Genomic DNA, 25,013 nt, shown 5'->3' with positions numbered 1-25,013 from the left:
CCCGTATTCCCTTTGATATGTCAGCACATTTTCTTTGATAACGCCAGTGGTAGATCTCCTCACTTTTATTGGGCGAGACGGACTGGAATGGTCGATCTACCCTTGAACCTCGCCGAGCCGTCAATAATGTTTTATATTATTATGATCATTAATTTTTTACGTTTTAGGCAGCTGCCTTCTCCCTGTGTTGTTTGTCTTTAACGTTTGGTGCGTGAACATACTGTACGTGTGCACGTATGCCTATGTGTGTGTGTGCTCTCCTTCACCCATTGCATTGCTGTTCATTAGGAAGACTCCGAATGACTTTCCACTCTCATCTTCCAGACAGAGAAAGAAGGGATAGTGTCCATAGAGGTTGTGTGTTCCCTGGAATATGGTAGAGAGAGAGAGAGAGAGAGAGAGAGAGAGAGAGAGAGAGAGATGGAAAGCTAATTGTAATTGCCTGATCAACTTACAAGACATTCAACATTGGGAAGAGGGGTTCACATGAAAGCAGCAGACATGGCATGCACTCACTCTCTCTCTCTCTCTCTCTCTCTCTCTCTCTCTCTCTCTCTCTCTCTCGCTCTCTCTCTCTCTCTCTCTTTGTTTATTGGTTTCTTCATAATGAAGCTTCTGCTGTTGTGACAAGACTTACTGAAAAGAAAGGAACCTTAAAGGTAAAAAAAAAATCTCGTGTGGAGTGTGGATGCACTCACGGTTGTGCGGGTTGGTAAGAGCAACTTCTTTACGGAAGTGAAGTCATTTATTGTGAGGTTTAGTTTTGCGTGGGGGTTTGTTTTGGCGGACGGCGTCTCGGCGGTCACTGTCCCATGCCGGAACCCGCTGTGAGTGTGGAGGATGTTCTGATGGCGCTGGAGGAGCAGATCAGACATTGTAATCTGTCCTTTTCCTCCAGGCTGAATAATGCTGTGGTGGCGTTTGTAAATGAGGAGCGCTTTGTCCACCAGCTGATAGAGAACGGCGTCTTTATCGATGCCGCGTATCTCCAAGTGTCCCCGCTGGCCGTGCCCTTCACCCGGGTCACGGTGCTGGGAGTTCCCCTGTTTGTCCCCAATGAGGGGCTGCAGCGAGAACTGCAGCGCTTCGGGAAGATGGCGAGCGATTTCTGCACTGTGACCCTGGGATGTAAGGATGATAAACTGAAGCATGTCCAGTCCCTGAAGTGGGAGGCATTCATGGTGCTTGACGCCCCGTCCCTGGACGTGTCATTAAGGGTAAAACATGGGGAAGGTTACTAAATGGTCTATGCCAATTCAGGGGATGCTCAATGTTTTCACTGTAAAGAGGTTCGTCACAGTAACACTGACGGAAAGCGGCACCGCCCTCTCCCAGGGCCCCGCCACCTCTCCGCCAGTCCGCCCGCTAGGGCGCCGCTTGCCCGCACAGACAGCGGGCTGATGTGGATGCGGAGCCTGGAGTGCGGGCACCCGATCCGGAGGGCGCCAGTGGGCAGACTGTCCCTACGCCGGCCACACCACCCAGCCTGGGTCGGCCCGGGGAGACTGGCGGTGGTGGGACCGGAGGGGGTGCTGCGGTGGGGGGCGCATCGGGGGGCGTGGGTGGCACGGAGCCATCAAGCTCCGGTGGCAGGCTGTGGCGCCCGGCGCCAGGAGCGGGGCGAAGGCTGAGGAGCCGTGCCCTAGCGGGCGGACTGGCGGAGAGATGAATGGGGCCCTGGGAGAGGGCAGTGCCGCTGTCCGTCAGTGTTACTGTGAAGAAGAATGTTAATGTGACGACCAATGACAATGTGACGACTGATGACAATGATGAATTTGCATCTGACTCGGATCGCATGTCAGTGACGTACTCCCAGGCCCCAAATGGAGACCTGTATACCTCCCATGAAATAGATGGGTTTCTAGGCGCCACGTTTTGTGAAATCTGTTAAAGTTGCAGATCATTTAGCTGATTCTGGAAAATATATTAAAACGATGGCCATGCTGAGGAGGACGGCAGGGGCAGGGTTGGATGAAAAAAAGGGATACCGGCTAAAGAAACACGTGACAGCTATCAGGTAAGGGAACCTTGGAAAAGCAATGAGAAGAACCTAAACATAATTAGGCCGTCTACTTTTTTTGTCTATTGTTTCCTGCATAATCAAGCTTCTGCTGTTGGAATCTCTCTCAATCTCTCTCTCTCTCTCTTTCACTTCTCTCTCTCTCTCTCTCTCTCACACACACACACACACCCAGCTCCAGCTTGGATGCTCTATGAACTATCTAAAGAGATAAATTGTACAAAGGAGGAAGTCTGGGCTACAAAGGGAGCTGTCCTTATAGTGAACAGCTGTCTCAAACCTGGTGAAGAATTCAATGGATCCCTGTGTACCTAGTTATCTCCAAAGATGTTTATAATATTCATTACTGACCTGTGATTTTCCTGTGGTTTGTCTCTATTTTTGTTGTTTATTGTTTCCTTCATTTGTGACCTGACTACCTGAAACTGAAAATAAAGGAACCTTAAAAGTAAAAAAAAAAAGTCTCTCTCTCTCTTTCTCTCTGTCTGTCTCTCTGTCTCTCTCTCTCTCTGTCTCTCTCTGTCTCTCTCTCTCTCTCTCTCTCTCCCACACAAACAAACACACATACTAGGCAGTCATCTGTAAAGAGTCAAACAGTTTCACATAGAAATCCAATTTCACACCTCATAATGTGTGGGGTTGCTAATACATTTATATTTATTTGCATTTATTTAATTTGTTTTTTCAACATTGGCAGCGCATATTAATAAACATTTAAATAACAGAAACATTACTATTAAAAAAACACAAAGAGTGAGAGCTTATGGCAGGAAATATCACAGAATGATTTTTTTTTTTTTTATAAATATTTTGTGCCTGTGTGACTAGAAAACTGGGATGAGTAGTGCAGAAATTTGGATAAGATCATAAGATGTGCAATAATAATAAATGAGGTAGGACTTTCTAAACGATGAATGAGAGTCGGAAGAATTGGTTTGGTTGCAGAGTTTTGACAAGAATCATTGATCCTGTCAAAATTATTTATTCTGGTGGAATGCAAAGTGTAAATCAGTCACATTTAATATGAATTGTGGAAAATGTCTTGACCTTGATTTGCCTTTGACTTTCATTCCTCAGTAATTATTTTTTTATTTTTTATTTTTTATCACGGATCTTGGATCACTAACTATTACTATGCCATAATGATAAGCATGGTAATGTATGTATGTAATGTTTTTAGTGGGAGTGCCGTGGGATTATTTCATGGTAAAAAGTTTCGGAAACACCGATCTACGTTTCTCACCCCGTTGGGGAAGGCGTCTCTGGTGAAGATGGGCCAGGTCCTCCAGTTGGTGTCGTGCCGAAACTGTTGGTGAACGTGCTCTCCCAACCCATAGATATTGTGGGATGGAAGCCTGGCGGACAGCTGCAGGTATTGGTCTGAAAACACCAGCGGACCCATCGTAGTGTCAAACCTAGAGAAATCAAAAGAGTATTGGAGAGAGAGAGAGAGAGAGGGGGAAGAAGAGGAACACACATGATTAGACTCATGGAAGCGTTAATGCCGGAGGGATGGGTAAAGAGAAATAAGCGAGTGAGAGGCATCACTGAAGCGACCAGAAACTGAGAGTTAAATGGAGGCGGTGACAAAGAGGGAGGGCAAAAAAGTGTTGGGGGGCGAGGGAGAGTTATGAAGCCAAAGTAAAAACATTGTGTTCATATATTCCATTAAAAGAGATTGATTATTAGAATTTGCGAATGATATATTATTTTAATAAGTTCAACAAATGAAGCTTGCTTTACATGTACAATACATACTGTATATACATTTTTTAATTTCCTTTTTTTATATATATGCACCTATCAGCCATAACATTAAAACCAGTGACAGGTGAAGTGAATAACATTGCTCATCTAAATTTTTCCATAAATTCAAGCAGTACAATGGAGCTTGTGGTGCAGTGAAAAAATGTTCAAATAAATAGATTAGTTTATTGATAGTTTTATCTACTTCCTGGAAGAGATTCTATCTCCAGGAGAGAATGGCCTTGGGTCGCACTGCCAAATAATTTATTGATCTTTGATATGATCTATTATCGGCCTGCAAAAGACATTTCACCTTGTTGTTGTGATATTGTAAAGTCAGAGTGATAAGCCACATTTCACCGCTTCTATTGAACGGCAGTTACATCAATAAACTTCCATTTAATGCTTCTGCGTCTTCCATATCTTCCAATGTTTGTGACTCAGTATATTGTAATTAACTTGCAATAATGTTGTGAAATGTCAACGTCAACGTCAACGACGCTGAATAAGGAAATTAACTGGGATATTTTGGCATGGAGATGGACTTTTGCCTCTTGGCCTGACAGGCGCTCCTGCAAAGTGGCCGGTGGAGTGGACATTTAAATCACTATGAGTCATAAATATCACACCCCGTGCATGTAGATCGTTTTTGTAAAAGAGAGGAGCTACATCACATGAGATTATATCAGATAATACGATACAATACAACACAATAGGCTCCACACAGAAATGGAAGATTTATCATAACACAACATAACTATAAATGTTAAAAAAGACTAAAGACTAAGAATGTATGATTAATGATATTGTCGGTTATTTTGTCTTGATTTTCTTACTGCATTACGATTCAGAGTTTACCTGATTGTCTGCATTCTGTAAATACATATTTTTTGTGCTCCCTTAACAAAATACACTAATACCATGGATACCTAAAGAGTGTTGGTTTGCTTCCGAGCAGTATTATTAACAGCCAGGGCTCCTGTGACAAGCAGGCGCTGCTTGACACACGTTCCCACGTTCCATGTACTTTAATGATAATGATGCTTTAATGGCCAACTGGGCTTAATGACACGTGCACGCACGTGTCACACACACACACACACACACACACACACACACACACACACACACACACACACACACACACACACACACACACAGACACACACTATGTGTGTGTGCGTGTGTGTATGTATGTGTGTGCTTGGAGGTGTAATTGATAACGCCGGTGTTGCCCAGGGCACACTGAGTCGGTCCGGACTGGCACATGGGTAATTACGCCATGTTGTCTGTTTCTGCAGGAGACCAACACGGCTTCACGTGGGAACAATGAATAGTCATTTATTCACATTAGCCTCCTGTATTATTATTATTTTTAATATAATTAATATAATTAATATAATTAATATAATTAATATTATTAATATTATTAATATTGATATAATAATAATTATAATTATAATTATAATTATTATTATTGTTATTATTGTTGTTTGTTTTGATTATTTATAAAAATATATGCATAGGTGTTTACGTATTTCATTTTTTGAGTTGTGAGAATATCTACATTTTTGAAAAATCTATGGCATAAGAGGCCATAGATTTTCATGTAAACTTATACAATTTCCTATTTTTGCCAGAAATTGAAATCTTGATATAGTATATGTAGATATATAAATACATATACCTTTGTCATATAACCTTTGTCATATAATAATTTCAATGCTTATACTGAAGTTGGTCTAGCCTAGCACCAGCAATCAAACCCTGAGCCTGATCAAGCTCAGGGGCTTTATCCTCATGATTCCAGTTCAACGAGCGCGGCCCGATGGTTTAAAGGCTTTCCTCCTCATTTTGCATGAAGAAACACCTTGGATCTCTCCTTAATACCCGCTTAAGTCCAATAACGGGGACTTAAAGAATACAAGAATACCTAAAAGCCTAAATAGTTCCCAGTGTGCATCCTGGCATTAGCTCATTTTCCCCCATTCACAAATAAAACCATTGCGCTAATCTGCACTGTAATTTCACTTAAACCCAAGTCTTGAAACACACACACACACACACACACACACACACATTATGACTCACAGGACTTTTTGGTTGTCTTTTCGGCGCACTTGGAGGCCGAAGGGCTCCTGCGTAAGCTCCAGCACACTGTCGATGGGGCTGGAGGAGGCCTGGGGGGCGCTGGGGAGGCGGACGTGCTCGTGGGGCACCTCGAACCTTGTTTTGTGGGCATCAGAGATCTGAGGAAAAAAACAAAACACTCAGTGTGTGTGTGTGTGTGTGTGTGTGTGTGTGTGTGTGTGCCTGTGCGTGTGTGTGTGTGTGCGTGTGTGTGTGTGTGTGCGTGTGTGTGTGTGTGTGTGTGTGTGTGTGTGTGTGTGCGTGTGTGCGTGTGTGTGTGTGTGTGTGTGTGTGTTTGCACATGACCTCATATTGTACCTCATAAGTTAACAGCGTTCACTGTCTTTCTTAGTGACGTAAGCGCTGTAATTATATAATAAATTTTTTGCTTTTTCCTGTTTTAGGCAATAATACTAATTACAATAAAAGTAATAGGATACATGAAATAAGCATAAAAATGAACTAAAACAAAGAAAAAATTGGCGTATATGGCCATATCCTACTTCGATTAACTAAGAACCATTTCAAGAATCAAACCAATACTATCACACAGCGACCTGGAAAGAGCAGTCCACGCCCTCAGTTTCTCACGACTAGACTTCTTCAACTGCTTCCTTTCTGGCATCAACCAAAAGTCACTCTCCCGCATCCAACTGGTTCAGAACGCAGCAGCTAGGCTTCTTACCGGTTCCAAAAAACAACATCACATCACTGCAATCCTGGCTTCTCTCCTTTGGCTCCCTGGTGGCTTCAGAATCGAATATAAGATTTTACTGATCACTTTGAAAGCACGTCTGGGTCCGACTCCGAGCTTCATAACAGATATGTTGACCCCATATGAGCCAGTACACAGCCTCAGATCCTCAGGCGGGCGGGGCCCTCCTGCCTTTTCCAAAGTCTAGACTTAAAAGTAAACGTGACTAGCAGAGTCAGTGACTTTTACTTCACTACGTCACTTTACTTCTACATCACTTCTCAAAACTCATTTTTATAGATGTACTTTTACTGTACTCTCTCTTTATCCGCTAATTAATTCATTTAATTCCAGTTGGTTAATGAATGTTCCTTTGCCTTTTAAATTCATGATCTGAGCACCCTGCACCCTATTTCATCTGTCAAAGCACTTTGTAAACTGTGTTTTGTAAGGTGCCCGTATAAATAAAGCTATTATTATTATTATTATTATTATTATTATTATTATTATTATTGTTATTATTATTGTTATTGTTATTATTATTATTATTATTATTGTTATTATTAGTATTTTTATTATTATTATTATTATTATTATTATTATTATTATTATTATTATTATATATCTCAGACTTACAATTAATAAAATGAACGATAAAAATAACAATAATAACAGTATTCAAATTCAAAGTAGGAAATTCCTATGATTCCTATTTTTTTTATTCGGCAAACATACTTGACCAGCTGATTGCTTAGGTGTATGCTCAGCTCAGTTTGAATGGCTTAATGACAAATGCAGCCATGAATGTATGCATACAGTGCTTGAAGTGGAGGTGGTGGGGGTTATAAATCTGCTTTATAATTGAAGTCGGAACTCTGAAAAATAGAAACCTCGTACTTGGAATGTAATAAAGTGTGTACTTGAAGTGTAATGAAAAAAAAGTGTTTAGCCATTTATGTTGGAGTTTCAGAGCCGATCGCTCGTGCCCGAGTTCACCAAGGTAATAGACCTGATGTCAAGGCAACATCTATACAATATTTTAAAATAATTTTAAAACACAGTTTCGTGTTGTGAATTACTCTGTAGTTTTTATTTTATGTTAACACGGGGACCACCGACTCAAAAGACACGTTTCCGACGTCGCCTTCACATGGAAGGCGATGTCACTTGCTGCTGCTTCTTGACCTGATGTCTAGAAGCAGACCTAAATCTAGAAGTGGTTGTACTGGTTCCGCGGTACTGCGTACTGGCGAGTACTGGCCCACTTCGAGCACTGTATGCATGTGTATATTAACAAGTGTGCTACTGTGCACATGTGGCATTGAAAAAATGAAAAAAACTACGGCTTAAGAGTATGTGGGAAAATGAGGAAGTGAGAGAGTGCTGAGGAAAGGGAGCATTGACAGAGAAGGTGAGTCTGCTTGTCTTTCCCGGTACCTTAAATCTGAGTCGATTGTTTGTCTGCATCTCGGCGTGAAATGAAAGTTCCTCTACATCAGCGCCAAACAGTGACGGGGAAGCCATTCTCTTCAGCTTGGCTTTCACCTCTGCAATACAAGGGCACACAGATAATGAAACACATGTTCAACTTACAAAATTGATAAAACCATACGTGTTGTTATAGAGCAAGGTGGTGTATGGCTCTGCTTATTAAGTCGGGGGCTGAATAAATTTTGCAAAATCTAGAACCTTAGTTCTCAGCTTCCCTCGAGTGAGTTTAGGGCTGTGAATACTTTCAAGGCCGTGGCCTTGAAAAAACAATTCCAATTAAATCTACCTCAACAAAAAATGCTCTTGTTCTTGGTTCACAACCCTAGAAAGAAGAACAGGCCCAGGTAGTACATCTGTTTGACAATGTCAACATATATTTTAAAAAATTGTCCACAGCCTAATCTTGTAGACAGTCCCTAATATGCTATTGACTATAGCACTGCAGTTTGTGTGACACTATCTCTAAACAGAGTAACCATCTGTCTTCATCACTAGCAAATATACTTTTTTTTCTTTTTGTTTTTATTCTTTTCTCTATCCAACAGTCCCCAGAAAGGAATCGTCTAGGATTTACGGCTGTTGTCATAATAATGTTGGGAACATACAGTGTACTGTATGTACAAATAAATCCTGTATTGTCTCCAGTGGAATGACACATGCAAAGAACGCAACATGATGATATAACTGAACAAAGCCATCAAAAAATTACAGAAGTAAAAGGGACGTGTTACCGGATGGACTTGGTTGCTCCACCGGCTCCACTACAACGTATCCATGGTTGGTTGAGAAGAAACACCAGGGGGTGTTCCTCTCATCTCGTGGGCTCCAGCAACATCCACGCTGCTCACATTTCGACTGCGGGTTGAGCGTGGAAGAACATTGGTTCATTCATATCATCATCATCATCATCATCATCATCATCATCATCATCCCCTTTCTGACCCCTCCTTCCTATACCATTCTGGGGCAACGTACCTTTGACGCTCCGCCATCGGGAAAGCAGTCCACCCTCTCATACAGACTTATGTTTGGGCACTCAGGAGCTACCACTGTGTCTTTTGCCGAGGGATAGAATCACCAGTTTAGTCAATATTGAAGAACCATCCCAAAAAATGAACAAGACTGGAACATGAAAGATGTGAGAAATGTGTTTATCCAACGGAGGGACTCATGTCGACCTCTGGGTGTTCCCTTACATCTGATGGTGTGGGACCAACTCAGACATCTTTCCTTATAAATAATGTAGCCACAAGCTGGAGGCCCGTGACTTTTTTGATAACGGTTAAAGGTAAGAACGCGTTTCAGGGGTCGCATATGGATGTTTTATACAACCAGGGATTACATAGGGAGCTGTTATGTATCCTTCTTCAGGTGAACTACGTGAAAATGATGCAGAAATACTTTGAGGAAAAAGCTGCTGACATCTGAAAATGTTCATTCTTAAAAAATATATCTCATGGAACTTTTATTCAGTCAGATTGTTGGCTAAAAAAGTATTGTCGTCAAGAAGTTATTGCACTTTGAAAATTGTGTGGTGGAACTTTGTAGACGGTCCCTAACATGCCATTGAAACAGCAACAGACTCTCATAGCGTGCTGGTTTGTGTGATTGACGCCTGTCTTTGCTAAACTAAACTAAAACGACTACCCGTTGATTTTTCAGTCACAAGCAATATAAAATATATATATTTTTTTATAAATATGACACACATATATAAATACTGTTTTCCCTAATAAGAAAGTATGAATCAGTAAATGCAATGATGATTTGATGATGGTAGACATTTGCCGATATCCCTGCTCTGCTGTAACCCCTGCTTACAAACTAACTTCTTCTTTTCCGCAGCAACTTTACTTAACTGTCATTTGGACCTCCACTTTCTTGTGTGTGTGTTTTCACGTGCACATATTTTGGCGTTCACCTACCATCCTTGAGGACCCCCGGCTCTCCGGTGACGTAGAGGACTATAAGAGCCAAGGCGACCACCGACATCAGCAGGAACATGGCCAGCAGGGTCACCTCCAGACCTGAGAAGGTTCTCTTCCCCATCTGACACATGCACACACGCCCACACACACACACACACCCACACACACACACACACACACACACACACACACAAACACAGAAACGCACAAAAACATGATTACAAAGGGGAATATCATTAACGCTCCTAAATGGCACGAGTTCACTCAAGGCATGGTCTTAAAGGCGCTTCCTGCTTAATGAGGCCAGTTGGCAGAAATCACATCCAAACTCACGCACACAAAACACACACACACACACACACACACACACACACACACACACACACACACACACACACACACGTACACAAACACTCTTGCGCGCTGGTGTGGATGTGTCCTTGGACTGCCGAGGAAAGTTTTTAGAGGTGACGGGTGTTTTATCGAGGGTTAGAGGAGGCAGCAAATGCACAACAACACAGTCTGCTGATCCAGACACCGCTGCTGCCGCCACCACACCCCTCATCGCACGCTAACAATTAGGCGTCAATCTTGTGTCTTTTGCAGACAACACAAGGTGAATGTGTGTTTGTGTGGAGACTGTGTTTGGATGTGTGAGTGTGTGGGTGTTCTGGTGAATACAAGCCATATAGCTATCCCTGTTTAATGTTCTGTGAAGATCGGCTGAGGGCGTAAAGACAGACAACTGAACGTGGGCATGCCCCGTGCATCTGCCATATATTATATAATATTAGAGCAAAGTTTTTCTTTTGGAGGGGCAAAAAATATATGATACAGATACGCACACACACACACACACACACACAAACACGCACACACACGCACACACACACACACATATCATATGTATACCATAAACCATGCAGTAATACATTACCACACTCTTGACTCGCTCCTGAATTGCTCACAAAATATTTCCAGTCTTTCTAAAATTAGCCTACAGCTGGATTGCCAGGACGGCAAACTCTCTCAACAACATGCCCACCCACCCGCACACACACACACACACACACACACACACACACACACACACACACACACACACACACACACACACACACACACACACAAACACACACACACACACACACACACACACACACACACACACACACACACACACACACACACTTTACAATACCTGTTCCATAATTAACTCAACGCCACTGTATGGTCTTTCAATGTTTTACAAGCTATTGCGAGTGCAAATTTGTCAATTATAAATTAGAAAAATTGACAAAAAAAACCACCAGCACTGTTTCCTGCAAATAATTCACTGTGTCAGCACGACACATGAGCAACTTTTCCTTTTTTTTTTTTCCCCACAGACTCAAACAGACCAAAGTCTCCTCCCCTACTCCTCTCAGAACCGCAGCACGATACAAAACGACAAAAGAATGGTTTCATTTTACGGCAATGACTTTTGAAATGAGGCCATATCTCTGAACTGAATTATGCATAACTTTCAATACTCATATTAGTAATATACTGTAGTACTAGTTATGGCAACCTTATAGTCACTCTTATTAAGCTCCAAAAAAAAGGTAATGTATGATATCAATCTGATCCCAGCAGCGCAATATAAATCATAAAGCGTCATATGAAGAAATCACATCATGGAAATAAGTGTTATGAAGCAGAGATTTACATTACAATAGTCTATGTGTGTGTGTGTGTGTGTGTGTGTGTGTGTGTGTGTGTGTGTGTGTGTGCTTGGTCGGCTCTGGCCATTTTGGCGCTCTAGGCAAACTGTCGTGTAAGATAGTGATGGAGAAAGCGTCCCCATTACGCACAGTGCTTGCTTCATTATATAACAAGAGTAAAATTATATAACCTACATTTAAAATAAAAACAGACTGTTTTGGCACACCGATTGTACCTGGGTTGGCACCCGGGACACGTCGGGATGGTGCCCTAGGCAGCCGCCTATGTCACCTATAGGAAGAGTCTGTCTGTGCTCATTTTAGATTTGAATGAATGGAAATATGGAAAAGTGGTTATGAACTGAAAAATGTAGATTAAAATATGTTGTCTCTGTGTGCATGTATGTGTGTGTGTGTGTGTGTGTGTGTGTGTGTGTGTGTGTGTGTGTGTGTCTGTGTTGCCAAACCTCCCCGGTGGTCCTACCTTGTCTTTTTCAGGTCCTCAGAGCAAAGTGATGTCCCTACACAAACCTCACCCGGATAACAAGTCGCAAGAAGCGGATCATCACCGGCTCACTCCTGCTCTATCTATCTCGTGCATGCCTGTGTGTGTATGTGTGTGTGTGTGTGTGTGTGTGTGTGCGCGCGCGCACGCGCAGGCGTGTGTGTGTGTGTGTGTGTGTGTGTGTATGTGTTTTATAGACTTCTTGTACAAGCCCTCAGAGGCATAAAACTGGAGATAAGCATCTACAGTGGAGAAAACAACCGTGGCTCCAAATCCTCCATATCTGCCCTCGCCATAAATCCATCATACATGACTGTGGGCTTTTAGCTGTGGTTATGTTTATCCAATATATTACCAATACATAACTAATAGATAAATAATAAATTAGTTAATTTTTTAAAATAAATGTATAAGCTGTGAGCCTTTGTTATTGTTATTACTCATTTATTGTAGGATTGCACTAATTATTGTAACACTCAGCTAACAACTGTACATAGTATTTATTATTATTATTATTATTATTATTATTATTATTATTATTATTATTATTATTATTATTATTATTGTTGTTGTTGTTATTATTATTATTATTATTATTATTATTATTATTATTATTATTATTATTATTATTATTGTAGCCTGCTGGTGGATTGGTTATGTAATGTGGTTGGCTGGGTGGGTCCCCTACCAGCTAGGTTCGGGTTCTGGCGGCTTGCGCCTGCTGGTGGTGGTTGGCATGCTGCGATAGGTAAGGTTGTGGGGAGCACCTCTGGGTGCTTTCCGGGGCCCCTTGGAGGCTGCTTGCCTTTGTGGGTGTTGGTTGGGGTGCAGGAGGTGGCTGTCGGGCTTTGCTCAAGCTGCATGGCTTCTCTGTGGTGGGTGCCCCGGGTGCCATGGGTGGTGGAGGGCACACATATTTGGCTGTCTGTAGGCGTGGCCGGTGGGCAGGGGCTGACATCCAGGTATCCTGCGCTGACTGCACGTGGATGGCTGCTCGGGCTTTGCAGCTGGTTGGTTGCATTATGGCGGTATGGATTTAATTAAAATTAAGATTTAAATTGCGTGAAATTTAGCAAAACAAATACTTAAAGAAAATATGTTGCAAAACTTAAGTAAGAAAAAAAGGAAATTCTGAAACTGGAGTGAGGACCCACTTATTTAATACCTGGTCGAAAGCTCCTTACAAACACTAGGCTGAAGAGGAGGAGTTTGGGGTGTCTCACCTTCTCAAAATGGCAGTGGAACCTTTCTTTTAACTGGCTGTTTATTCTTTCTAACTAAGGAATGCAATTTCTTTACACGCAAGAGAGACATAGCTTCACACAACACTATGTTCAAATCAATTAATGATTTCAAAACATAGACTATTGTGATAATGTTTACATACAAACATAAAAAAATTGAAAATTTATTATTCAAACATAGGTCATCTTTCAAAGCCATTTTTTTATCTTATTTTTTAATTACATTTTTTTAACCTGTGCTGTCAGCATGCTGGGCATACAACTCAGAGTATTTGTATGCTATTGCACCTATGACAGAGTTAGTCTGCAAGTGGACTTCAAGTTCTCAACCTGCAATACAATTCTTTATTAATTCTTTAATCATCAAGAACTGCTGCAATAACTCTGTCCTGTGGACGACCGGTTAGATGAAATGAGCACAGTTTTTTGTTTTACAGAATCTACACGGAAACATAAACTTTGGACGACAACATGTATTGAAAAACAGAGTTAATCAGGTCCAGTAAAACTGGAACAGCAATTGCGCACGTGGCCTCTTCCTGTAGGGTTCAAAGCAGGTATTGGTGGTGTGTGCGTGTAAGCGCAGAGCGGCCCGCCATGTGCGTCCGCCATGTCTGGGTAGCTCTGCCCTCCATCAGGCCCCTGGTCAGGCACCAGCCGCTGAGCATGCGCACCACAGCACAGAGGGCGGCAGACGACCCCCCCCCCACCCACATCCTGCCCCCCCAGCGATGAGTGCCCCGCGCAGCGAGAGCGCCAGAGGACAGGTACCCACATGGTGAGCCTTGCGCCGAGCACACCCGCCCAGGAACAGGCCCCCGGGTCACAGGACAAGACGGAATGCCTAACCAATCCCAACACGACGGGCCACGCCCCCACAGGACGCAGAAGGACACCCAAGCCCAGCCACCACGCACAAGGGTGGGTGACCTCAGTGTACCGCCTTACCGCAACCCACACCCCCGCTCTCATCCCAAGCCCCAAACCCGCAACCATGCCTCAAACCAACACACAGATGCCAGCTGCAAGCTTTCCCTAGGAGCACCACCCCCCACCCCTGGAGACAGGCCAGCTCAACCCAGGAAAAAGAGTGGATGCCACCACCCAGCCCCCCTAACACCCCCCGTGGGCCCCGGGACCCCCGCACGACCACAGGACTAAGCGCCCCATCCCTACAGCCACCGGGCACCCACCCAACTGCAGAGCCCCAACCAGACCAGGAGGAACCCACATGCCCCAAAACACCACGGCATTGCCCCGACTTAGGAAGACTCAAGTATTAAATGACGGAGATATGTCTGTGATAAAAGTAGCCCATATTTCACAGTTTAGTACAACAAAATATTGTCTGCATACAAATTGATTTTGTGAACACAGTTTCCTGTTTGTATGCCAACGATATAACTGTTTTGATGGATTGCCAATAGTTTTTCCATTGAGATGTATTCTATAAATAAATGTAGCCATTGGGATGTGATGAGATGATCTCTGTTTTTCCAATTGAGTTATGTTTTTTGTTGGCAATTGTTAAGGAGATCAAAATGGGTTTGTGGTGTTAAAATTGTGGGTCAACAGAGAGAGGTCACCGAGGAGACATATTGTCAGGGAGACTGGAATGCTGTGACCCAGAAGGACTGATAGCTTCTTTGTGATGTTTGTCCAGAATGCTAGGATAGGTGGGCAGAGCCAGAAGGCATGAAACTAGTCATCTCTGGTATTAAAGGAACAGTGAGAACAAACGTCTTTATCAGCCAAACCCATTTTGAACATTTTGTGTTCCGTGATATGAGCTCTGTGCAGAATTGTTTGGATTGGATGAGTTGCATTTTTGAATTGTGGGTCATGGAAAAGGTGTTGTTGCAAATAAGCTTCCTCAGGTTGATATTGGTGGGAACAGCAAGGTCTCTTTCCCATTCCATGGTAGGTAAAGATAGAGTGTCATCTGTTTTTAATAAAAGTTTGTATATTCTGGAAAAGGGATTTTTTAAATGACCAATATGAGTAAGATGTTCAATTATCGGAGATGGTTGTAAGATGTTTGTCAGTTTCATTTTAACTTTTAGAGACTGCTGTAGTTGAAGGAGTTGAAGGAAGCTGTGGCCACCGAAATTATACCTTTGGGTTAAGGTTGGGAAGAATATAAGCAAATTGTGTACAAAAATGTGTAATTCCTCGTATTTTCCAAGACCTGAAGGAAGGAATGGTAGATCAGATATTAATAACTCCTGACATTCTGTTTGTTCAATGTCTCGCCCGCCATGGCCCAATTGCTGCTCTGGTTGTAACCATTTAATTATAAATTGAAGATGGTTCGCTAGATAGTAGTATCTGAAGTTTGGGGCTGCTAGGCTTCCACAGCCTTTGTTTTTCTGTAGTGGTGCTACTTTAATTCTTGATTTTTTGTATTTGCTATAAAATGTATGGATTATTTAGTCTAGAGTATTAAACCAATGTGCTGTTGGCTGCACTGAGGTCATTGAAAATATATAGTTTATTTTTAGTAGTATATTAATTTTCACTGCTGTTATCCTACCAATTAGTGAGATGGGTAGGTTGTTCCATCGAATGCGATCTTCTTCAATGGATTTGAGCAATGGAGTAAAGCTAAACAAATCTGACAGATTGGTAACGATATCAATACCAAGGTATCCAATGTTGCCCGTTGTGATGGTTAAGGGAGGTTTCTGGCTTACAGCATTACAGTCCACCCCACTGAGTGGTAAGATCCTGGTTTTAATTCTATTTATTGAAAAGTCTGAGATAGCTGAGAATTTTGATATAAGATTGAACACTTCTGGTCGGGATGATATTGGGTTCCATAAGTACAACAAAATATTGTCTGCATACAAACTGATTCTGTGAACAGAGTTTCCTGTTTGTATGCCAACAATATCACTGTTTTGATGGATTGCCACCTGGAGGGGTTCAAAAAAGATGCTGAATAGTAAAGGCGAGACCTGACATCCTTTCTTGTGCCACATTGTAGAGTGAAACACTGTTAAGTGTACATTACATTGAGCAGACGCTTTTATCCAAAGCGACTTACAATTATTCAAACACCGACGGACGCAGCCATCAGGAGCAATTAGGGGTTAAGTGTCTTGCTCAAGGACACTACAGCATGCTAGCAGGAGGAGCCTGGGATCGAAACAGCAACCTTTAGATCACTAGACCACCAGCTCTACCTCCTGAGCTACCATCCCCATGTAGTCATTGGTGATAACAGAAGCAGATGAGGAGCTGTACAGGATTCTGATCCAATGAATGGGTGACTCTACAAAGCCAAATTTGTTGAGGGTTGAAAAGAGATATGTCCAATTAACTCTGTCAAATGATTTTTTCGGCATCTAAAGAGGCAATAACAGTTTTTAAGTTGTTCTTTTGAGATATGCTGATCATACTGAATAAATGGCGCATGTTGCTGGATGAGTGTCTGCCCTTGACCAAGCTGTTTTGTCTGGGTGAATTATAAACGTAAATACTTTTTTCAATTCTGTTGGTTAGTGTTTTACTAATATTCTTTAAATTCAAATTTATAAGGTTTTGGGTCTATAACTGGAGGTGAGGGTTGGATCCTTATTGTGTTTGAGCAAAACCGAAATGAGAGCGGTATTCATGTGCGGAGGCATGGTGGAGGTTGACTAAAACTCTGTAACCATTTTGACTTGGTAGCCATCTGATCTGAGTGATTTATTGTTGGGCAAAGAGAAGAGAGCTTTCCTAAGTACTTCTAGAGTAAGTGACTGAACTAATGTGGTAGCCTGCTCTGTGGAAAGTTTAGGGAGGTTGATATCATCAAGGAATGAGTGAATGTTTGATATATTTGATTGATTATCTGAGTTATATAGCTTTTTAAAAAAGTCTCTAATATGTTATTGATGTCTTGCCGGGTATATGTTATCCTACCCTGGGGATCTTTAATGGCTGTAATCAATGTTTTTTTCTCTATTGCATTTCAATTGATTGGCAAGAAATTTACCTGATTTGTCATTAAATTCAAAATAATTTGCTCTTGTTCATTGCATGAGAAATTGTGTCTTTTGATGGATGATAATATCAAGTTGAGATGCAATTGTCCGGAGCTCCTTTCGGATTTGCTTAGTGGGTGAGTGGGCTTGTTGGGAGTGCAAGTCGTTTAATCGTGGTTTAGCAAGTTTATTTTGGCATTCTTGTCCTTTCTTTTTCTTGTGAGTGGAGAATGAAATAATACCACCTCTTAGAACTGCCTTAGCCATTTCTCAGAGTAATGGTGATATTTCTGGAGAGTCATTCAGTTGAATGAAGGAAGTCAATTTTCTTGAAAAGAAATGGTTCAATTCTTTATCTCTCAAAAGTGAGGCGTTAAACTGCCACCTGCATGAGGACTTGAAACGAATTGGCCCATGATCGTAGATTACGATTGGTGGGATTTCAGGATTTGTGATTTTTGACATTACAGAGTTCAAATTCAAGTTTATGTTCAAATTCAAGAGATTATTTGTGACATTCTAGAGTAGCTTTGGTGAGGTGGTGAATAATATTTGTATTCTCTATTATGTGGATTATTTGATCGCCAACAATCGCCAAGAGCAAGATCATATATTATATTGTTGTCATACATTGTTTTATTGTGTCCGACTGATGCAGGATTTGTGATTATTTCCGGTATGTCAACGGTCAAAACTTGGATCCAGTACAGTGTTAAAGTCTCCTCCCAATATAATAATTGAGTCAGAGAAGTTTTGAAAATATATTGTGAAAGAAATTAAGGTCATCCTCATTGGGGCCATAGCTATGGTTAATTTGATGTTACCAAACATTCCGTTAATCATTATGTAACAACCTCCGGTGTCTTATATTGTGGTTTTATTTGGATATGGGATACTTTTATTGATCAATATAGAGACACCTCTTATTTTGAGTTGTATCACGCAGAAAACATCTGATTAACCCATTTAGCTTTGAGTTTGAGGTGCTCGAATGCAGTGAGGTGAGTTTCTTACAGTAGACAGACGCTGGGGTTCATACTAATGATGGGACTTAGGATTTTTCTTAGTTTGGCTGGTGAACCCAGGCCTCTCACATTCCAATTAACAATCTTAATGGATGTCATGGAAGTTAGTTGGAGGGTGATGGCACAGTACATCCAAGGCAATAGCTATACTACTGTGCCAATGTTTTCCCATAGATAAGTCTGAGTTTTCCTCCTTTAAAATTATTTTTACTAGTATTGCAAGACATTTGTAGGGATACTTATCTCCACAAACAAAAGACAAATATACAAAGATAAACATAGAACAATGCAGAGTTAGACATACATAGAGTGAGAGACTGAAAAGAGTGAGAGTGATGGGATACATAGAGAGGGAGGGATTAGGAAGTTGAGATGATGAGATTGAGCAATATTTTAAATCCTGAGATAGATAGCATGCTAATGTCTACATCTCGCAGTATATATTTCCAGAATTACCAAAATACGTACATAATTATCACAATAACGAGGGTGTGGTGGAGGAGTCTCAGAATAACAGACCTTCTATATATAGTTTATCAACAACCAGTGATACTCGTTTACCCTTTTGCCGGTTCTCCTTCAGGATGGGGTACAGCACCTTGCGTCAGTCGTTGTGCTCCTGGGGGAATTGATCGTTCATACCCAGTCTGGTTCCTTTCAGCTCCCGTCCTTTGCCTTTAACCAGCTCCTTGTGCTTGAAGTGTTCAAACTTAGAAATGACGGAGCGGGGACGGTTCCCCACACGGCGTCCCAGTCAGTGAACCCAGTGGAAGGTGAACTGCTTCATGGTGTCCGTGGGGAGTTTCAGGGCGGTGTGGAGTACGTTTTTCATAAAGTTTTCTGGGGACTCTGTGTTGTTCTCTTCGATCCCAGAAAAGATGACGTTGTCTCACAAACTTCTGGATTGTATATCCAGGATAGTTTCTTTAATTATTTTAAAAAAATTTTTTAAAACCTCCACCTCCGTTGTGAGACGCTTCGTGGAGGTTTTTAGGTCTGCGTTATATTTTTGCATCTCGCCGATCGTGCGGGTGCAGGAAATCATGGCTGGCTAAAATCTCAGTTATCTCTTGGAGAAGTGGACCAAGCATGTCCAGCTTCTTGTTAATCTCATCCAAAACACTAAGCTCTACAGCGCTGGGAATAAGATCGTCTGTATCTGTTGCTGAGTCTTTCTACTTTCTTTTTGCCCGGTCCTGTTCCGGTCCTGGTCATCTTCCATCACATACTCGTTATAATAATAATCAATTTAGTCCTCGAGGTCCTACACTTTGGTTTCCCACAGTAGTTTTTATCTATCTATATATATATATATATATATATATATTTCGCAGTTTGTTTTGTTATTTATCTGAGTTGGAGCAGATTGTCGGTGTTTTAGTCTATGCAGCAGGGCGCCGCCATGTTCTATCTGTACTCACTTCTGTCTTCTCGCGAGATCACAGCATGCTCCTGTCTCCTCACAGCAAGCTCCTGTCTTCTCAAAGCCGTTCAATTAGTAACATAATATTTGTGACTAATGAACTATTAAGAACATTTCAAATTACTAACTATTAAAACAGAATGTCAACACTCCTTATAAATGACATACAATCATCATCTTTAATCTGATTATACCACACACATTGGGCAGTGTGACCTGGGTGGTTATCGCGATTTCTACATCTTCGCGACAGTAGATGGCGGAATGGCTACATGACAAATTAATACATTTTAAATGAGGTTGTCTAACGTTGTTCATTTACATGGTACAGTGATGAGAGTCAGATCATATTTCATAGAAACAACTGCAGAAATAATGTTTAATTTACTGACTGATTTGACCTTGGTTCACATTAATTCATCCTGAGGCTGAGACATGAAGGAAAGATTGCGGATGCAAATTAACCAGGTGGGTCTTTTCCTTCCAGAAAGGTTTTGGAGACAGGCTCGTCATGGGGAGCTTATCAAAGTGGGACAAAGGGGTTAAAGGTAAAAGCAAGGGTAAGCCTCGGCTGAGACAACAAAAAAAGAGTAATTTTGCTCCCCTGATGTCTTTCTTCAATCCAATAGTCCAAAAAATGACCCATTACAGATTGTACAAACGGCCGGATCTAAACTTTAACGGGATCACAATCATTTTCTTTCTTTTCTTTTTCTTTTTGGAAGACAAGACCACCAGCATCATGCATAGCGCTTCTGTAGCTATATTTGTTGACTCTCTCTCCCGACGACCTATGAACTCGTGCAACAATGATTGGTAGGGGTCATACTTGAAGCGTTGCCAGTCTACTGACCAAGACATGACAATAATTGATGGCACTATCATCGCCTAATCTGACATGGTGACCATTGTGAAAGACAAAAATATTGTGTAATCTGATCCCGGCCTAACAGGATAATAATCATGTAACCTAACTAACTAACATACATTATAGACTTGGATAACTATGTCTACTTCTTTATTGCTATCCACTGTCATCTTAATAAGTCAAGTTGATCCCTGAAAAGCATAATGTAAGTAATTATCACTGAATCTCCATTTAAGGGAAGAAAACTTGTAATCATGTTTGTCTATTTTGTTTTATTTACTTTATTTTGGACATCTTATCATATATTTATTGGTTAATTTATTGTTTTGGTCAATATTATAGGCCCCCAAATTTGTCTCTATCCTGAAGGTATTTTTCTATTCGACTCTATAGGTCTTTAAATGTCTCTCATCAATTCCAGTTTTGTGAACTTCACAACATTTTGTTTTTGTTGAGACTTGGGCCGCAGGGGTGCTGAATCAATTCTGTGGTCATTTTTGAGTTTGTATATTTTGTGGAATTAATCTGCTATCACGTTACATTTGATATATGACAATTGAGCCACTCTGCCAAATAAGTTTGTTTGGCATGTTTGGTATATTCTGTCATGTTTTTTAGAATGTTCCCCTCAACTCATCTAATATTCATGTTTTTTGTGAACGATGCAGCTGTAATTTGGGGACCCACCTTCCAAACTTAGTAAAATGGCTTATGTTGCTTCGAAAACTCGCATCTCAAAGTACTAATTGTCAGAGCTCTTTTACAGCTGACACACACTGCAAACTGGCACTCAACCTCATATGACTCATAGGACTTTTGAAAGCTTGTTTTGATTCATGAGGTATTTTCAATAAAAATTCCTTTTTCATGCACTTTTTCAATTTTGCCTCCTACACATATAGATGCATGCCATGTATTAACTTGTTTCCTTTGAAACCTGTTAATGGTTGTCTAAAAGGATCAGTAATCCACATCACTACTCTATGCTTCTACTAATGATGTGTAAATCCAATATTTGTAATGAATCCATTGAGTCTGGAGACAAGTGCAAGGTGAGATTTATTCTAACCAAGGACATGGGTCAAATAGGAACGATAAATAAACAAAAGTCAGTCATACACACTAGCGAGGCTAGCAGGGAGGCGAGGAGAGAGAGCTAGTGATTCAAGATTCAAGATTCAAGATTTTTATTTGTCACATACATATACATACTTTCATACATATATGCAGTGAAATGTAATGCAACGCACCCGGTGATGGAGAATGAATGATGAGTACTCCGGCTTTCTCAATGCTGCCAGGGGAAGAGAAGCAAACACTGAGAATATAAAGGGGAGTGAAGGTGCATGGGAATGTGGGAATTAATAGGGAATGATGAAGGTGATTATGCTGGTGATCAGTAGACCGGTGAGGTCGATCGCAAGGGAGGAGGCACGGTTGTTACATGATCTTGCTCGCAGGAGCGTGGCAGGGGGACTTGATCTGGGCACAGACTGAACAGAAGCGGATGTACCTGGTGATGTTATGGACTAGGGAAGGCCACCAGTACCTCTCTGTCAGTGCTTGGGTGGGACCGGTGCACTATTACTGGGGACAAGTCATTAGCCGGTCGATTATTGACAGAGGTACATAGGTGTGCCTGGAAGGACATGCAGCCGGAACAGGATCCTGTTCCTGATCCCGGCGGATCACCTCCTCAATGTCCCAAACCACAGGGGCCACGGTAAGGAAAATGGTGGCCTTTTCTGGTGGAAATCCTACATAAACCCAGTTCATAGGTAATGATTTCAATTCATAATACCGACTGATGAGTTACAATAGTGTGTTTCTAAACACGCAGATGCTGAAGGGACGTGGCATTAGTGAGATGTTGTGAGAAAAATAATTAAATTAAGTGTGTCAAGGGGTGACTGACCAAAAAGTTGCTACCTATGCAGTATGGAATTGTTTTGGATTCACAAAATAAAACATCAGAAAAGAGCCAAGGGGATGGTAATATGCAAACTGTGCAAAGGTGGCCTCAGCGGGGGGAAATGCAATGGACTTATCCAATCACCTGTAAAGAAAGCTGAGGAAGTTACACGCTCCAGTGCTCCTGATAGTACTGTGGAAAGAAAATGACCAAGACCAACACTTCTTATCCCAGTCTTTAGAAAGAGGCAACCCCCCCTTATAATTGGAAAAGTAAATGCTGAAAGAGATTCTTGAAGGTAGTTGGGCTTCATTCCAAGATTTTTGCCCGCAAGTTTACAAGAGTGCAATGGCAAATTATTTTTTCGATTAATCTGGTTCATCTGAAACTTGAAGTTTGCTTTAGCTACTCTAATGTTGCACTCTCATGTTGTCATATTGAAAATCCAGGAACCAACTAATTCCCATTTTCTCCTGTGATTATTTTGCTTTGTTTGGCTGCTTGAAGATATTTGAAGACACTCTTACTTGAACATACTCTTTTTAATTTGAATTCTAACTAATTCAGGAGCAACACCATTATAAATTAAGATGTACTTCTCTGTAACCTCTATATTGCAAATCCTGAAGATGCCCATATTGGCAAGCCTTAGTGTCAATACAAACCCCCATTCATCAGGAAGACAAAAAAACCTGCTGAATCAGTCAAATTGCCTCCCTAAACCTCTTTGAGCATTCACAAAATGCAAAATGTCAATCAAATTAAATGAATTTTATTGATGAAAATCAATGAAGTAAAATGATGGTTCAGTATTTGCACCCTGGGAATGAATTTAGTATAAGTACGATGGACAGAGGAAGCATGAGATAGTCGTCTTGATGAGCGGCAAGTTCAAGGTGTCGCATTTTATGTAACTTACAAGGTCTCTGCCGGCATGCAAGGCTGTGAGAAACTGGAATGATTTATGCTTTGTGCGCTGTGTGCGTGGCCAGACACCAATTCATGCCTTGAGCCAATAAGGCTTGGTTGCTCCATGGCTCCGTGGTATGGCTCCATGAAACCATGGCACCATGGGTCCAGCCCAGTGCAATCTCCAGGGACCAGAACAAGTCAAGGCCCTATACTGCAATGCTGCTCTGGCCCCTTTCGATAGCTTAAACTGGAATTGGCAATTCACTCTCCTGTATCGATCTAGCCACTTTAAATCAAGGTGTAAAGCATTGAGACCTGCCAACTACGTTTATGTTTATGTGTTGGTTCTGGTATGTTACTGTGTGTATTTGCTTTGTGTGTGGCCTTGGCCTTTTCTTCTTTATTTCATTATGTTGCCACTGACTGAACGGTATTGGAGCTAAAATTGTGTGGGGGGCCAGATATAGTGCGCTTGGCTTCCAGTTAGAATGCCTCCAATTATCATTTTTTTCAATTATATGTGTTTCTATTACAATGTTTTTGGAAACAATTTGAGTGTGGACAACATTCAAATGTCATACAGAGTTCAATACCAACCAAAGAAAGCTGAATTTATACACACAGACTGGAGTTTAACACCCATCGCGGCTTTACAGATGCCGACTAGGTGAGCCACTGTCCAGGTACAAGAGCCAGATAGTATTAGCATCTTCCAAAGTCACTGCTAGAACCCCCCAAAAACCCCTCTGAGATTGTTTTATGACAAATTTATCTAGAGATAATCAGCATCCAGGTCACAGCCCAACAAACCTGCTTCCCCTGCAATGACTCTTAATTTGGTATGACGGGAAACCATTTGTATTCCAGTCACAATTTGCGGAAAAAGCATAGATGCGGTATCTAGTTTGCGTTGAGTTTGAGCACGGCTGAAATGTTTAATTATAAACAAAAAGGTTGCTCCAGTGGTAGAAGTATTCTTGATTGCTTCTATCCTCTCACGTAAGTCACTATGGACAAACCGCGTCAGCTAAATGAATAAATGTAAATGTAAACTTCAACATGACCTGGCGCGGAACAAACGCCAACCTTGCGCTGGTCCATATCGCTCCACATGATGCCAATTAAAGGGGTGATTAACTTGTACACGCCGGCCGGCGGCCACGTCTGAGCGAACAACCGGCGAAAAAACCCTGATGATAGAATTAATGGACTTTGGTGGTGTCAAAGTATAAGCCGGCAAATCAAACGGCAGTTTAAAAAAAACAGACTGACCACTTCTTCTCTGCGTGTGTTTAAAAGGGAATACCACACATTTTCAGTTTTGTCATGTTGTTTTGTTATGCGACACATAGAACCAATTCCACAAATGTAATCTTTGGCCACACCCCCAGAGAGGCTGATAGAGATGAATAATAGACAATCACTATTCCATTCCGTGCAGCAC

The 25,013-nt window shown here is 41.5% G+C and overlaps 1 protein-coding gene across 1 annotated transcript in view; it reads right to left on the bottom strand.

Annotated features, from left to right (window-relative positions):
* Positions 1 to 10,139, bottom strand: part of si (sucrase-isomaltase) — a gene marked incomplete at its 5' end in the record, with an annotated part of 96,994 nt that extends 86,855 nt beyond the window's left edge. Inside the window, 7 exons of the mRNA XM_080007350.1 lie at positions 267 to 366; positions 3,264 to 3,435; positions 5,858 to 6,015; positions 8,028 to 8,137; positions 8,813 to 8,936; positions 9,057 to 9,130; positions 10,007 to 10,139. Of these exons, the coding sequence (XP_079863476.1) occupies positions 267 to 366; positions 3,264 to 3,435; positions 5,858 to 6,015; positions 8,028 to 8,137; positions 8,813 to 8,936; positions 9,057 to 9,130; positions 10,007 to 10,139 (871 nt within the window). The remainder of the gene's footprint in view (positions 1 to 266; positions 367 to 3,263; positions 3,436 to 5,857; positions 6,016 to 8,027; positions 8,138 to 8,812; positions 8,937 to 9,056; positions 9,131 to 10,006) is intronic.
* Between the last annotated feature and the right edge of the window lie 14,874 nt (positions 10,140 to 25,013).

The sequence above is a fragment of the Zeus faber genome (genome assembly GCF_960531495.2).
Source record: "Zeus faber genome assembly, chromosome: 9".
In the NCBI taxonomy this organism is placed as follows: domain Eukaryota; kingdom Metazoa; phylum Chordata; class Actinopteri; order Zeiformes; family Zeidae; genus Zeus; species Zeus faber.
This window is presented reverse-complemented; position numbering and strand designations above follow the sequence as displayed.